General features: G+C 50.2%; 4 protein-coding genes across 4 annotated transcripts; 2 read left to right on the forward strand and 2 right to left on the reverse strand.

The window, feature by feature from the left end:
* Positions 1-250: 250 nt before the first annotated feature.
* N7509_008384 (1-acyl dihydroxyacetone phosphate reductase) lies at positions 251-1,137 on the forward strand (the record flags this gene model as incomplete). Its single annotated transcript, XM_056633021.1, has 2 exons — positions 251-683; positions 740-1,137. 2 exons carry the CDS (start codon positions 251-253, stop codon positions 1,135-1,137), a joined length of 831 nt encoding a protein of 276 aa, XP_056483641.1.
* Positions 1,138-2,982: 1,845 nt separating this feature from the next.
* N7509_008385 (uncharacterized protein) lies at positions 2,983-3,273 on the forward strand (the record flags this gene model as incomplete). Its single annotated transcript, XM_056633022.1, has 1 exon — positions 2,983-3,273. The coding sequence occupies one exon, from the start codon at positions 2,983-2,985 to the stop codon at positions 3,271-3,273; it is 291 nt and encodes a 96-aa protein (XP_056483642.1).
* A 224-nt stretch (positions 3,274-3,497) lies between these two features.
* On the reverse strand, positions 3,498-6,437 carry N7509_008386 (Kha1p; the record flags this gene model as incomplete). Its single annotated transcript, XM_056633023.1, has 3 exons — positions 3,498-4,925; positions 4,988-6,266; positions 6,301-6,437. The coding sequence occupies 3 exons, from the start codon at positions 6,435-6,437 to the stop codon at positions 3,498-3,500; spliced, it is 2,844 nt and encodes a 947-aa protein (XP_056483643.1).
* A 450-nt stretch (positions 6,438-6,887) lies between these two features.
* On the reverse strand, positions 6,888-11,209 carry N7509_008387 (uncharacterized protein; the record flags this gene model as incomplete). Its single annotated transcript, XM_056633024.1, has 2 exons — positions 6,888-7,369; positions 7,414-11,209. The coding sequence occupies 2 exons, from the start codon at positions 11,207-11,209 to the stop codon at positions 6,888-6,890; spliced, it is 4,278 nt and encodes a 1,425-aa protein (XP_056483644.1).
* Between the last annotated feature and the right edge of the window lie 2,775 nt (positions 11,210-13,984).

The raw sequence follows: 13,984 nt of genomic DNA on the forward strand, positions 1-13,984 counted from the left end.
GTAATTCACCTCGCCATTTGCTCCTGATATCCCGACGGACCTCATACTATTAAGTTGTGTTCTCAGCTCCAAATATACTACTACCGCCGGGTTTGACCACTTCATTTCCGTCCGTTCGCTGCCGCTGCATATAGTAGTATTTAGCTTCGGAATTACCTCGCGCGAATGCCACCAGATAGGCCCAAACAGTCTACTTTCTCGAGTTCAACCCAGCCCCTTCGAGTTGTCGAACTTACAAAATTCTCAACAAATGGCGAAAACCGTTTTGATCACAGGTTGTAGCAATGGAGGCCTCGGGGCCGCAATGGCAAAGGTCTACCGTGCGAAAGGTTTCCACGTCTTCGCAACGCTACGCAATATAGCAAAGGCAGGGTCTTTGGTCGACATGGATGGCATAGAAATTCTCGAACTCGAAGTCACATCGGTGGAGTCTATTCGCAAATGTGCCGATACCGTTGTGAAATCCACTGGCGGGTCACTGGATATCCTGGTAAACAACGCCGGGGTTAACGTGATTGTGCCCATTCTCGATGCATCTATCGATGATGCGAAAAAGGTTTACGATGTAAACGTTTGGAGTATTGTTGCTATGGCGCAAGCCTTTTCGCCCCTACTGATTGCGGCCAAGGGCACCATGTGCAATATCAGTTCGGTATCTGGCGAAATGGTCTTTGCATGGGCGGGTGAGATCGGACCATAGGAGTCATGAGCTATAAAACACTAATTCTCTCTGTCGTAGGTGTTTATAGCAGCTCTCGAAGTGCCCAGGCCCGGCTTTCGGAGACACTGCGCCTCGAGATGGCCCCCCTCGGCGTGAGAGTCGTCACGGTCATTCTTGGTGGTGTTGAAACGAGCGGAAATAATCCTTTGAATATCCCCGACCTTGAATTACCCTCCAATTCGCATTATCAGAACATCACCAGCGTTATCGATCGACACAAGAAGACCGAAATCCACCCTAATAAGCAGAATATCAACACTGCTGCGACCAATGCGGTCGAGGATGTGCTTAAGGGCTGCGGTCCTTTCATTCGACGTGGACAGGCCTCAACTCTGAGTTGGATCTGCAACACATTTATTCCGTATCGGCTCTTCGTTTGGATGATTAATCGGGATTCGGCATTGGACCAAATTTGATACCCCAGTACAGTGGTGGTAGTGGTGGTGTTACCAGTATATATAGTGAATTGATGGATGGATTGGATAGTATGAAATACTTCAACTTGAAGTTTATTACCTGGAGTGGCCTCAATTGGAAAGGGCTTTTCTGCAGGAAATACAATTGCAACATCTTTGTGTCCATGACTAGAATATTGAGACTAGCGCCAGGGGTTTATGCATGTGGTTGTTAATGTCACGATTGTCATTGATTGTCATGCCAGCACTTCACCTCCTCCACTTGCCAACTTCCTCCTCACCACTCACACTCACACCACCACCACCCCATCAGCATCAACTTCCTCTCTCTTCCCCTCAATTTCCAGTGTCTCAAAAATAGGAGATCTCCCGTTACAACGAGTCCCCCCCCCCCGTGTCTCCACCTGCCTCCACTCACCCCAATCGGCCCCATCCACCGCCACTCCCGAACCAACAAGATCCCCCAGGAATGATCGGCGTCTAAGATCGGCTCCATCGCCTCCTGCATGCACCATAATTGGATGCATCGGAGCCTTCAATAGTTCGAAGATGCCCAGACTGACCCAGATCCCTGGGACCGCTTCCCAAAGCCACCGGTGAGCACCTGGGAGCATCTGGGACACCCACTGGTGCTTCCATGGAACAAGTCCCGCCTAAAGCAGCTGTCAGACAGCTCTCTCTGCTTTACTCTGTGCAGTTCAATTCACCCCGGGCAGCTCAGGCAGCTCAGGCAGCTCAGACCCATCTGAAGGCAACGCTGGACTCATCAAAAGCGCGGGGATCCGAACACTTCCACCTCCGGCACCTCCGCTGCTGTGCCCACCGGCAATGGATGGCAAATGTCAATGTCAATCCCTGACGCTTGGACCGGGGATGTACACGAATAGTTCTCCTCTTCTCTTCCCTGGTCACTTTCTCCAGGGCTAACTCTCCCACAAAATCCCAACACTCAGGAACCTTCCCCAGCAGGAAGACCCTTGATCGGCAACGCTCGAGCGCTGGCCACTCACATCATCCCTTCCTTGGTTTTTTCTTTCTTTTTTTCCCCCTCTTTTTTTGTCCCTTCTTAAACAAAACCCTGTCCCCAATTCCCCCTGCTCTCCCCGGATGTGTGCCTTCGACTTACCGTGAGCGATGTGCCCCTTCCGCTCATGTCGAAGAACGTCGCCTCGGAGATCGCGGAGTCGCTGATACACAGATCCGACGTCGGAGATCCTGTTCGAACACACGTCTTTGCCGCTTTCGCTGCTATCGCCTGGTATAATGCCATTGAGCTGATTATCCTCTGTTTCGTCTCCTTCAAGCGCCGCCGTGGCTGCTACTTCTGGAGTCTCCTCATCTCCTCCATCGCCATCATCCCTCATGTCCTCGGCTATGTCCTTCTTTTATTTCGAACTGGCGTCTCCCCCTATGTCTGTGTCACTCTCGTCATCGTGGGCTGGATTACCATGGTGACAGGGCAGTCCGTCGTTCTATGGTCACGTCTACACCTGGTCCTGCAAAATTCGAAACTACTTTGGGGGGGTTCTATGGATGATCATCATCGATGCCATCATCTTCCACGTTCCCACAACGGTCTTGCTATACGGCAATGTGGCCTATCCGGTCGGCCCCTGGGCGAGGGGCTACAATGTCATGGAAAGAGTTCAATTGGTCGGCTTCTGTCTCCAGGAACTCATAATCTCGGGAATATATGTATGGGAAACTGTCAAGCTCCTCAAACTGCGTCCAGAGGGCCGACCAAATGGAATTCTTCACCAACTCCTCATCATCAACGTCGTCATCCTCATCCTGGACGTGGCCATCGTGGCCATCGAGTACACCGGCTACTATTCGATCCAGGTGATGTTCAAACCCGTCGCCTACGGAATCAAACTGAAATTGGAGTACGCCATCCTGGGGAAACTCGTCGCTGTCGCCCGCGGTACCTACAACAGCGAGGAATTACCCTCCAGCGCCCGCGAAATCAACTCATATCCTTCCTGTCCTTCCTATCCATCCTACCCATCCTACCCATCCTCCCAAGAACCGTCGCAGCTCAATTCGGAATCCCGTCGCAATGTTCCACGACAATACAGCCCTCCTTGGTTTTGGGAGGATACACACCAATCCAGCAACGCCTCCTCCAGACTTTAAAAAGCTGCCACAACTAGGACTCTCTTTTTCTACCCAGTCTACACCAACTATTCCAATATCACTGAGACTCCGATACCCAAAACTTGTATCATCATCTATTCGGGCGTTTCAGCCACATCGATCTCCTTCTTCATTCACGTGCATGTATCACATAGAATTTCATTGGTATTCAATCAAAAGAAGCTAGCTAATCTCAAAGAACATTCAATACATCATGCATAAACTCATCGGTAATCAACAACCGTCTTAGTGCTAGCCTGTAGCACAAGAACACTGCCAAAGACCTTGCTCTGGGGATCGACCATGGTGGAGGCAACCGCACCAAGGGCATGGTACGTATCAGTCCCAATATTGTCATCAATTGACGCGCCGCTCTCGGCCAGCGTACTGTTCCGACCAACGACGACGATACTGCCCCACTTTCCGGAAATGTTATCATCCAATTCACTCCGCACGGCGGAGAGAGCTAGTTGGGTGGGATCACTGATAGTTTCCCGCGCGGTAGATTGGTGGAAAACGACACGTTCCTTCAGCTCCTCGGGAATAGAATCACGAAGGGACTCGAAGAAAACAATGTCAGACTGACTATCCCTCGTTGCGGAACCATTCTTGGAGCTGGAAGCAGGAAGCTGTAGGCCAGGAACTTGGATTATGGTGGCCGTGACCTGGTCATTCTGCGCTAACTGTAGAACAAAGCGGAGGGCGAAGCGGTCGTCTTCACCTCCAAGGAACGGGAGAACAAGATGGTGAGAGCGGTCTCCAGAGGCCTTGCGCGACCATACAGATTGGATGCTCATCCCGCTGGCCGAAGGATGGGGTAGAGAGGGTCGCTTGGGAGAGCGTGACTCGGGGTTGTGTTCAATGAAGATACCCACATGGCCGGGGACTCGCTGAAGAACACTGGAAACGAAATCGGTGTATGAGCCATTGGCAAAACGACTGGCGGTATCGACCTCTAACCCATTCTGACGATCCGTCAGAGTCCCCGTTTCGCTCCAAGGAAGCAGAAGTAGATCCGTCGTTTCCTGGCTAGCCATGTTGACAACGGTATCGGCGTAGGTGTGCTCCGGTACGACCGAAACACCCGCCATCAGAGCAATGTCATGCCATTCTCCAAAGGCACGGAATGTGTTGACAACAGGGTCCCAGAGAGCCTGCTCGCCAGCGGACACCCTCATTACACTGGAATCACGATCTGTCAGCTCAATAAGCCGGACGCCATGAACTCGAAGCGCCGTTTCATCTTGATCTGTCGAGATGGCGTCTTCAATGCCCTGATCAGTTTGCTTCGGTTCCTTGGAGGGGTGAATGCGAGGCGATGCTAGAGCGGATCCGCGATTGGGACTGAGCATAGCGGCCAAAGTGCAAATGCCAGACAGACCGTCAAGTCGAAGATAAGCTAGAAGCTTGCGGACTGGAACAGTCTTGAGCTGATCCTTGGCAGCGGTGACACTGTCAGACCGGCGATCTTGCTGCAGAGGGTTGCCATCCCAATCAATCTCTCCTCGGCGCCAGCGCTCGACCTTCGTCTGATACCAATCGGGGTAGAGGGCTGTGGTCAGAGGGGTGGTCAAGAAGGTTGTGACCAAGGCCATGACGACGAAAATAGTGAAAGTACGAGTACTCAGAATCTTTGCCTGAAGACCAATATTCTGTGATGCACGTTAGTTTTGGCTCGTCTTCTCCCCCCCTCTTGGGTAATACCGAAACTCACCAGAACGATCAATTCGACCAAGCCTTTACAACTCATGAGGACACCGATGGAGAAGCTCTCTCTCCACAAAAGACCAGTCCAACGGGATGCCAATGTGCCTCCAGTCACCTTGGCCGTAAAGGCGATGACAATGACGCCAACGACATAACCCCATACGATCCCACTATTCAGCAATCCGAGATCCGTGCTGAGACCCGAGAGTGTGAAATAGAGTGGCAGGAATAATGCTGTTACCAGATCCTCAATCTTTTCTGTCAGCTTGATGGCAAAGCCGCCCTCGTGGGGGCACATCAAGCCAATAACGAACCCGCCAAAAATGGCATGCACACCGATGACCTGCGTGAAGAACGCAGATGCCAGGGCAATGAGGAGGGTCAAAGTGACAACGGACTGACTAGGTCCTTTCTGCAGGCTACCGGTACGTCGAAGGAAGCGCAAGAAGACCGGGCGGAAGCCATAGATCAGGAAAATCATATATCCCACGCAAACGAGGAGAACATACAGCGCCGTGAGCCCCGTCCCCGCATTCACCAGAGCTACACACAGAGCCAAAAGGACCCACCCGACGATATCATTTCCAACACCGGCAGATAGAGTGATAACACCGACTCGGGTACCGAGAAGCTTCAGCTCGGTCAGGATACGGCACAGCACAGGGAAGGCTGTTATGGCCATGGCGATACCAATAAAGAGAAGATAGGTGCCGAACTCGATCGGGACGGTGCCAGGATCTTCCTGAAATTCGTGATATAGGCCGTAGGAAATAGCACAACCCAGACCGAAGGGTAAGATCATGCCAGCTGCCGAGACACTGACGGCGGTGCGCCAGTTGCTGACAAGGAAGTGGATATCGGTCTCCAAGCCCACGAGGAAGAGGAACAATATCAGACCCAAGTTGGCGACGACATTGAGGTTGGGGATACTGGCAGTAGGGAAGATAGCTTCGGTGAATCCGGGAATATGGCCCATAACAGAGGGACCCAGAATAATGCCGCCGATGACCTCGGCGATGACTCGCGGCTGGCGGATCTTGGAGAGCGGCCAGTGGATGAGGCGACAGAGGACGATGATGATGACAGCCTGAATGATAAATACGACAATGGGGTTTTTCGTGTCATAGTGAGTGGGATTCCCCCCCCCTCGAGGATACCACCTTGTGGGGTAGCTCTGTTGCTGGCCGCAGCCGCAGCGGCGGTGGTGGTGCTGCTCGCCATGATGCTGGAGCAGAGAAGCAGCAGCAGCAGGGGACGCAGCAGAAGTTGGGGAAGAAAAAGAAACCCTCGAAAAAGGCTCACATGGATGGGGAAGCTGACCGCATTGTGGAGGCATCTAAGCCACGAGCGGTCAAAGACGCGTGGGTGCTCCAATCCGAAATGTGGAAATGAGCCCGTTCTTGGCTTCCATCCTTGGCCCATCCGCTCGCATCTGAACGGGCAAAGTGGGGCGACATTCTGACAGTCTTGTTGATGAGGGATGGTTATTGGTTGGAGATCGCTGATTCCGGGGATTTCGCCCTGCATCTCGGGTGTAATGTCACGTGACACATTTCACGTGGGTGGTCAATAAGGTGGCTATTCTGTTTTAGTGATTCAATTGAAATGAAAAGCTACTAGTGTGAATTGGCAAATTTGATATTTTTTTTTCAATCATACATTGCAGAAAGGGTATACCAGGAACTAATAACTAGTTATGTAGAGTACTAGTAGTAACTATCACTTGGGGATTGCAGTTCGGGTTTTTGATATTCTATGAAGAACCATTTGGCATCCTTGAAAAGGGGAAAAGGAAGGTGAAATTATAACAAATTAATAAGAAATACTGCTTTTATGCTTCCAAATATAGAGCAAAACGCTTCAAAATTGTGGCATAGCCACACATGTTAGTATACAGCTCAAGACACCTAGGCAGTTTTCTTGCCCTTTCCAACCTTTGCTCGCGAGGTGCGCACTCGGAAAATATAATAGAGCGTGATGGCTCCAATAATGTTGAAAACAAAATAACACCAGAAGATTCCATAGTTGCGCCAACGGTCTTCCCAGTAAATCTCACGCGCCGCGAGATACTGATCAGCTTCGCGCATGGTACAGTACTGGCAGTCGGACATGGCATCGGGGTTGTAGATAGAGCCCAGGGCCATTTCTGCATACTTGCCGAGATATTCTCCGCAAGTCTGGTTCGCAGGAGGATCGAACACTCTTAGCTCGGCTGAGTTGCATTGCACTTGTCTGCCATGCAGAGCTGTGCTGCTAATTCCGCTGATGTAGTATGTGAATGGAGAGACACGGTACATGAAGATCCAGAATCGTGGGAGGTCATTCGGCGGTTGCATGACACCATTGAAGATGAATGACAGACCGAACGTCATGGTCGCGATGATAGCACCTAAGGTGGGCTGGGGATGGCAGCAATGACGAACTGGGCCATACTGGCAGCGTAGATGAAGAATTGCACAATGTAGAGCATGATTAATCCGCGGCGCTCAGCGTCCTGATCAGTGCCGAAGACGGACCAGTAGAAGGAGGCCCATGAGCAGACTCCCAGGCAAACTTGCCAGGGGACTTCAACGAGAATCTGTGAAACAATGAAGACCTTCCAGGAGTATGTACGAGATGGGCGCTCGCGAACCTCGTAAAGCGAGCGTTGAGCGACGAAGCGAGGCATGATCTGGTTGACGAGGGTGTTGAAGATGGTACACAACAGGAAGATGCTGAATAACACGTTCTGGAACCCTTGCTGGGTATTATCCGCTTTCCAGAAAGAAAATCCGATGAACAAACCGGACGCGATACCGAGAATAAACTTGGCATAGATGTAGTCGGGCTGGCGGTAGTAACTCTGGAAGCAGCGTTGCAGAACGATGGAAAGTTGGGCAGATAGGGGCATGGCAAACTCGGCAGTATCGTTATCGCCAACTGTGTCGTGAACCGAGAGTCGGCGAGCAGAGTGTATTCTATCAAGTTCACCTAACACCTCCTCACGCTCAGGGCTCTTTTTCCAAGCTGTGGGCCAGTCAACCTCGGGGCAACCATCTCCTGCAACCATCTCGAGAATGTACTCGGCCGGGTTCTCCAACTCTTCGCAAGGAGGAGCTCCATTCTTTCCGAAGTATTCCAGCAAAATGGAGGAGTTGTCGCCAATATCGCCAAAATAGACGGTCTTGCCTCCTTTCGCTAGGAAGAGCAGACGATCGAAGGTTTGGAACAAGGTTGCACTAGGCTGGTGGATCGTTGCAAGGACGGCCTGCCCATGATCCGCCAGTCTTCGAAGAAACTGACAAATTGTCCATGAACTCTGGGAGTCAAGGCCACTAGTCGGTTCATCGAGGAAAATGAGAAGAGTAGGTTTGGCAGCAAGTTCGACACCAATGCTCAGAAGCTTACGCTGCTCCACATTCAACCCTTCTCCGAGGGATCCAACGACAGCTTCAGCGAAATCTTCCATGCCAAGCACCTTGACGACTTGCTCGACGTATTCGTACTTGTCCTGTTTGGAAACCGTTTGGGGCTGGCGGAGCATTGCACTAAAACGCAGAGCCTCTCTCACAGTGGTAGTGTCGAGATGAAGGTCTTGCTGTTGCACGTAGCCAGTACGGCGAGGGAAGTTGGCGGCAAGCGGTAGACCATTAACGAAAATATCACCAGTAACGACACCAATCGACACACGCTGGGCGAGGACATCAAGGAGAGTTGTTTTACCGGCTCCAGAAACACCCATCAAGGCCGTCAAAGTACCTGGTTTGACCCAGCCATTCACATCATCCAGCAAGCGTCGGGTTCCATCCTTGACAGGAATGTCGTAATTCAAAGAGCTCCACGTGAATACATCGGACTGTTCTGGGAGGCGAATAGTGTCGTTTGTCTGTTGCACTTCAAGTTTGGCTGTGTCTGGTGCACCACCCTCGGCATCCTGATCTTGCAGATACTTTGGAGCGTGCCCGGGTCGGAACAAAAGAGCCTCCGCCTTGGACTTGTCACTGGAAATGAATTCAGTGGCCGTGAGATAGAGTGCGTTAAAGAATACCATGAATGCGATGAGGATGCCAAAGTTTCTCCACAGGTGAGAGTAGTGGTAGTAGTAGTTCTGTTCGATAAAAGCATCACCAGAGACAAAGTCCTGACCAGCCACGGCTCCAACTGTGGAACAAATGAAATTCGTTCCTGTGCCATAGCTTGGAATGATGGAACCACAGCTATAATCTTTGCCATGGAACTCGTTCGCAATCAAAGCCTCAAAGGTATAGTAGATCGGGTTGATCCAACGAATCCAGGAGAGCCACGGGTGCATATAAGGCTGAGGCAGAGTGAAGCCGGTGTAGACAACGATGCAAAGAACCATGATGCCAGCAAGTGCCATAGCCTGGCCCACTGACTTAGTTAGGGCCCCCAGGCTACGGAATAAACCGGACATGGTCATGACAGCAACGATTAGGAAGAGGTAGAAAATGAAGAAGTTGGCGGCTTCTTGCCGCAGATTCGCCATGAAGTATAAGACTATACTGAATGCTGAGATTCGTACAAGTTTGATGGGTAGGTCCACAATAAGACTAGCCAGAGCTTCTGTAAATGGGTGTACAAAAGCATAACCAGCTTGCTTTTCCACAATCGGCCGCTGGCTGTAAAGTTGAAGAATTTCATTCATCGTAAGTAAGGCATTCATGAGCACTGCGAAGTAGCAAACAGCGCCCTTTTGGAAAAAGTAATCGGCGGTGTCGGGGGTGGCATAGAAGACAGATCCAATGATCAAGGATAGAATAATTTGGACAATCAGAGGGGCAATGGCGGTCGCCAAATCGCCTTTCATGCGCTGGAAGGCTCTCTGGGTGCAAAGTCGAATCTGCATAGGAACAGAAAGGAAGTAAGGGCTTTTGGATCGAGTGTGGCGGGCTTGCTGTGCTTCATGGGTGGAGCGGAGGAGTTTAGCGTCGTTGCCATTTGGAGGGTGCTGTTGCTCAAATTCGATTATTTGCTTGCGAAGAGAATGGTACTCGGGGCTCTTCTTCCAATACTCAGAAAACTCCTTGGGAGTACGTGGAACTTTATCTTCCATCCCAGGAAGGGCCTTGCGCTCACTAGGATTAGTGATAGCAGTGAGGAAGTCACCGCTGACCTGACGCTCGGAGCGCGTCCAACCCATATCCTGGAAATAGGAGACAGCGCGTTCTCTAGGGCCGTAATAGATCTCTTGACCTTCGTAGAGAACAACGACTTTGTCAAACAGATCGTACATGGACTGTGATGCTTGGTACGCGGCAATGGCGTGGCAAGACATGCCCATGTCAGCAGCAAGACGCAAAGCCTTGACAAATTTGAGAGCCGAGGCTGCATCCAACCCACGAGTGCTGTTATCCCAGGCTCCGATTCTGCAACGCGACAGAAACATTTCAGCGATACTGACACGCTTTCGCTCTCCACCACTTACACCTCGCACAAACTCGCTACCGACTTTGGTGTCGTAGGTATGAGTGAGACCAAAGACGGACATCACAACTTTCACCAGTGTATCGACATATTCATTCCGGCTAACACCTTCGAGGCGACGGTGAGGAGCTCGAGCATGGGCGGCAAAGGAGAGAGTTTGGCCGGCGGTCAGATGGGGAAAGTGAAGATCGACTTCTTTGTTGTATGCAACCTCGCCGCGGTGGTACTTAATCATGTCGTTGTAATCGATACCCTCGAAATGGATTTTGCTATTTAGGTCCATGGTAAGGCCGCCGAGATGGCCACAAAGTGTTTTGAGGAAAGTCGTACAGCCACTTCCAGGGCGCCCTAGTACGAGCAGAAGCTCACCACCTTTGAGCAGACCATCGAAACTGTGAAGGATGCGGCGCGGCTGTGATTTCTGACCTGAAAGGGCTCTTGCAGCGCTGCGGAAGGGAACTGTGAGACTTGAAAGGAGGGTCTCTTGGAACTGGAGGGCGGCACCAGAACCACTGATGGAGAGATCCGAAAAGACGATTCCCTGGTCTGGGATATCGATTCCCGCCTCGTGAACTTTGATGAGTAGGTTCTGAGCCCATCGGTTATGGTCGAATTCGGGGTTTTCGGGGTCCAAGCGGGGGTCTTTCTTGTCATTTGTTGTTGTTGCAGATAAAGCCTGGCCAAGTCGACTCGAGGCGATACGGCCAAGAGTCTCGATTTCACGCTCATCCACAGCAGTCATGGTGGTTTGGGATCGCTCCGTAATAGGAGCGAACTCCACTTCGGAGTCTTTGTCTGAATCCATGCTGGCTGGATATCAACCAATCTGGAGAAGGGGGTACAGAGACGGTCAACTTATAGCTGAACTTCAGTTAGAAGCAACGGCCGGGGCCCGGGAGGGATCATCTTATTAAATGCCAGCAGTCCCCTAGTAATATTGTAGGATCTGCTTGAAATCTCCGCAAAGATCTCGGGGACGGAGAAAACCGAGCCAGCTTAACACCGACATCTATGCAAATTATGCGAGTCACTCGGGTGGGGAGACTGCCGAGTCTCCACTTTGAGCCACGCGGTCGGGGAACGGAGCGCCGACATGCCGATGTTAAGCTGGAAGGGGACTAGCGTATGGATGTCTATTGGCTGACTGAAATAACCAATGCCCCACCTGCCCCGTTCGGCATATAGTTCAGCCTAGCGTACGAGTAAACTTGCATCCTCCAAACACCGGAATTCCTACGTCCGTTCAGGAGAAAAGGGTTACGAGTAGGCTTTTTCAGTGAATAAGCCCCACTGACCAGATCTACTCGTATTATGTGTCAGTACATATTCAGCATACTTATGTATTGACTTATCTCCTAGGGGTTGACTCATGCTGTTCGGGACCTTGTTGCAACGTTAGCCCATTCTTACTCATACCTGGTGTAAACCGGAAGGAACTCAGTCATCGCAACTTCAGAACTTACAAATTTCCAAGGTTTTCACTAGCACACCTATGTATGAGCCGCATAGGGCTGATGCCCCATTCCCATGAAAAGGTCAACTATGTGCTAAGCCCGAGAATCCGGCCCGAAACCTTCTACGAAATCTAACTGAACCATCGATCTGCAATATGACTGCGGCAGTCCTATTGACCAATTAACGTTATTACCCAAGGCGGTCGAGGATAGTTGAAGACCTATTGATTTTTCCGTCTTATATCAGGCACAGAAGGTCTGGTGGTAGCTTCATATGTTCCAAGGCTGCGCTTGCGCTAAAAAAATAGCGAAGAATTATTGCGCGACACAAATCATACTTTCGCCAACATTACTTCGAAAACTATTCCTATGCTATGGAAATCTGCTCGAAAGCATGATCGCCCAATCCTTTGAACGCCTCACCATGCATCACATCTTCAATATATACATTTCCGATCAGTTTCCTACTAGCTCGAGCCCACGGACATGATCTTGCGCCCGCAATGAGAGTCTGAGCGGATACTAGTATGTTTTCTTCCTAGGTACCATCCCGCCCGCCGGGCCGTTTGCAATACAGCAAAAATATAGCAAAAATATAGTCATGCTGACAATATTGTCTACAATATAGCATTTTGAAACAGGGTAGTCATATGATAACCTCGTTTCTAATACTATATTGAAGAGAATATTATCAGTATGCCTAGATAATTGTATTCATTAAGGGCCATTGTATTCTACTACTACTACTACTACCACTAACTAGTATTTACATTCGCAAAGCAACGCATGCTGCTAAAGCAACGCGTGCCAAAGCAAAACCTAGCGATCAAAGTTAGCAAGGCCTAGAGATTGAAGTTAGCAAAACCTAGAGATCGAAGTTGTAACGAACTGGGGTTGTTACCATTCGCGGATGCCTGACGTAGATGGCATCCACTTAGGCATCCACGCCTACATGTACTTAGTTCTATCTCAGCTTCCTCCTTCTTCTCCTCAAGCTATTACTTTCGTCGAACAGCTACTGTTTCCTTTGCTTCGTATGCTACGCCGTACGTTGATCTCTGTGAGCATCTGAGCATCCTCACAGAAGTTAGAAAAAAAAAAAGTAAGGCTATTCAGAACGCGTGCCGCCAAAACAACGCGTGCCAAAACAAAATCTAGAGATTAGCAAAACCTAGCGATCGAAGTTAGCAAGACCTAAAGATCGTAGTTAGTAAGCTTCAAGTTGAAAGTAACTTGAAGAATATTTGGGTAAATGCAAGGTTAGTTGGAGGGTAACGCGTGCTGTAGAAGGAATATATATTCAAAGGCAAGCGCGTTCCTAGAAGTATGACTTACGCGCAGTGGTGCCTAGTATGTAGTAAATATACCGAGAATACATTGGTACCTAGAAAATACAGTATTGCTTGAAGATACAGTGGTCCTGACTATATTCTTTTGTTTGAGGTGTATTGTAGACTTAGTGACGGGCGGGATGGTAGGAACGGTCTATAAGTGGAATTGCTTCATTTGCCTGACCTTCACCCCAACCTCCAGCAGGTGTATTGCCTGAGGCATCAATATTGCCTTGGCGTCCTTCGACCCTTCCATCTCTCCATTCTAATTCCAGCTATCCCATCTCTCCTCTCATCCTCATCCTCATCCACCATCCTACCGTATTTCATGTCTGCATCTCGCAATCATCAAGGATCTGTCACTTCCCCTTGTGGCGCTGTTCATTATCCAATGGAGGTTATCAGGTCGCCAGGTGGGATTTATGGCCCCCACTTAGACGAGTCATGAGCTCGGACCCTTAGTAGAAAAGGGAAAATGGTCTTCGGGATCTGGCTCATCTCGCTAGCCTAGCTAAGCTAAGACTTTTAGTACTGAGCTTACATTTCACAAGTTCCACATCCATATCCATGGAACCCAATGATACTCGAACCACTACAAGCCACCAAATCGTGAGAGCCGTCTAATAAAGTTGGCCCGGCCTGCGCCGCGTCGAACAACCTACCCAAATCGCACTTCACCACCACGCCATTTTGCCGTTGCTGTTCTCTCCTGCTCCATATCATCGACAAAATCTCAATTCGAGAATTGCTGCCCCCGTGGCCGTTTACCTATCGACTATCCCTTCCGGGGCCGAC

Source organism: Penicillium cosmopolitanum (assembly GCF_028827165.1).
Source record: "Penicillium cosmopolitanum strain IBT 29677 chromosome Unknown utg000009l:1.0-9042332.0:1.0-9050551.0, whole genome shotgun sequence".
Classification (NCBI taxonomy): Eukaryota; Fungi; Ascomycota; class Eurotiomycetes; order Eurotiales; family Aspergillaceae; genus Penicillium; species Penicillium cosmopolitanum.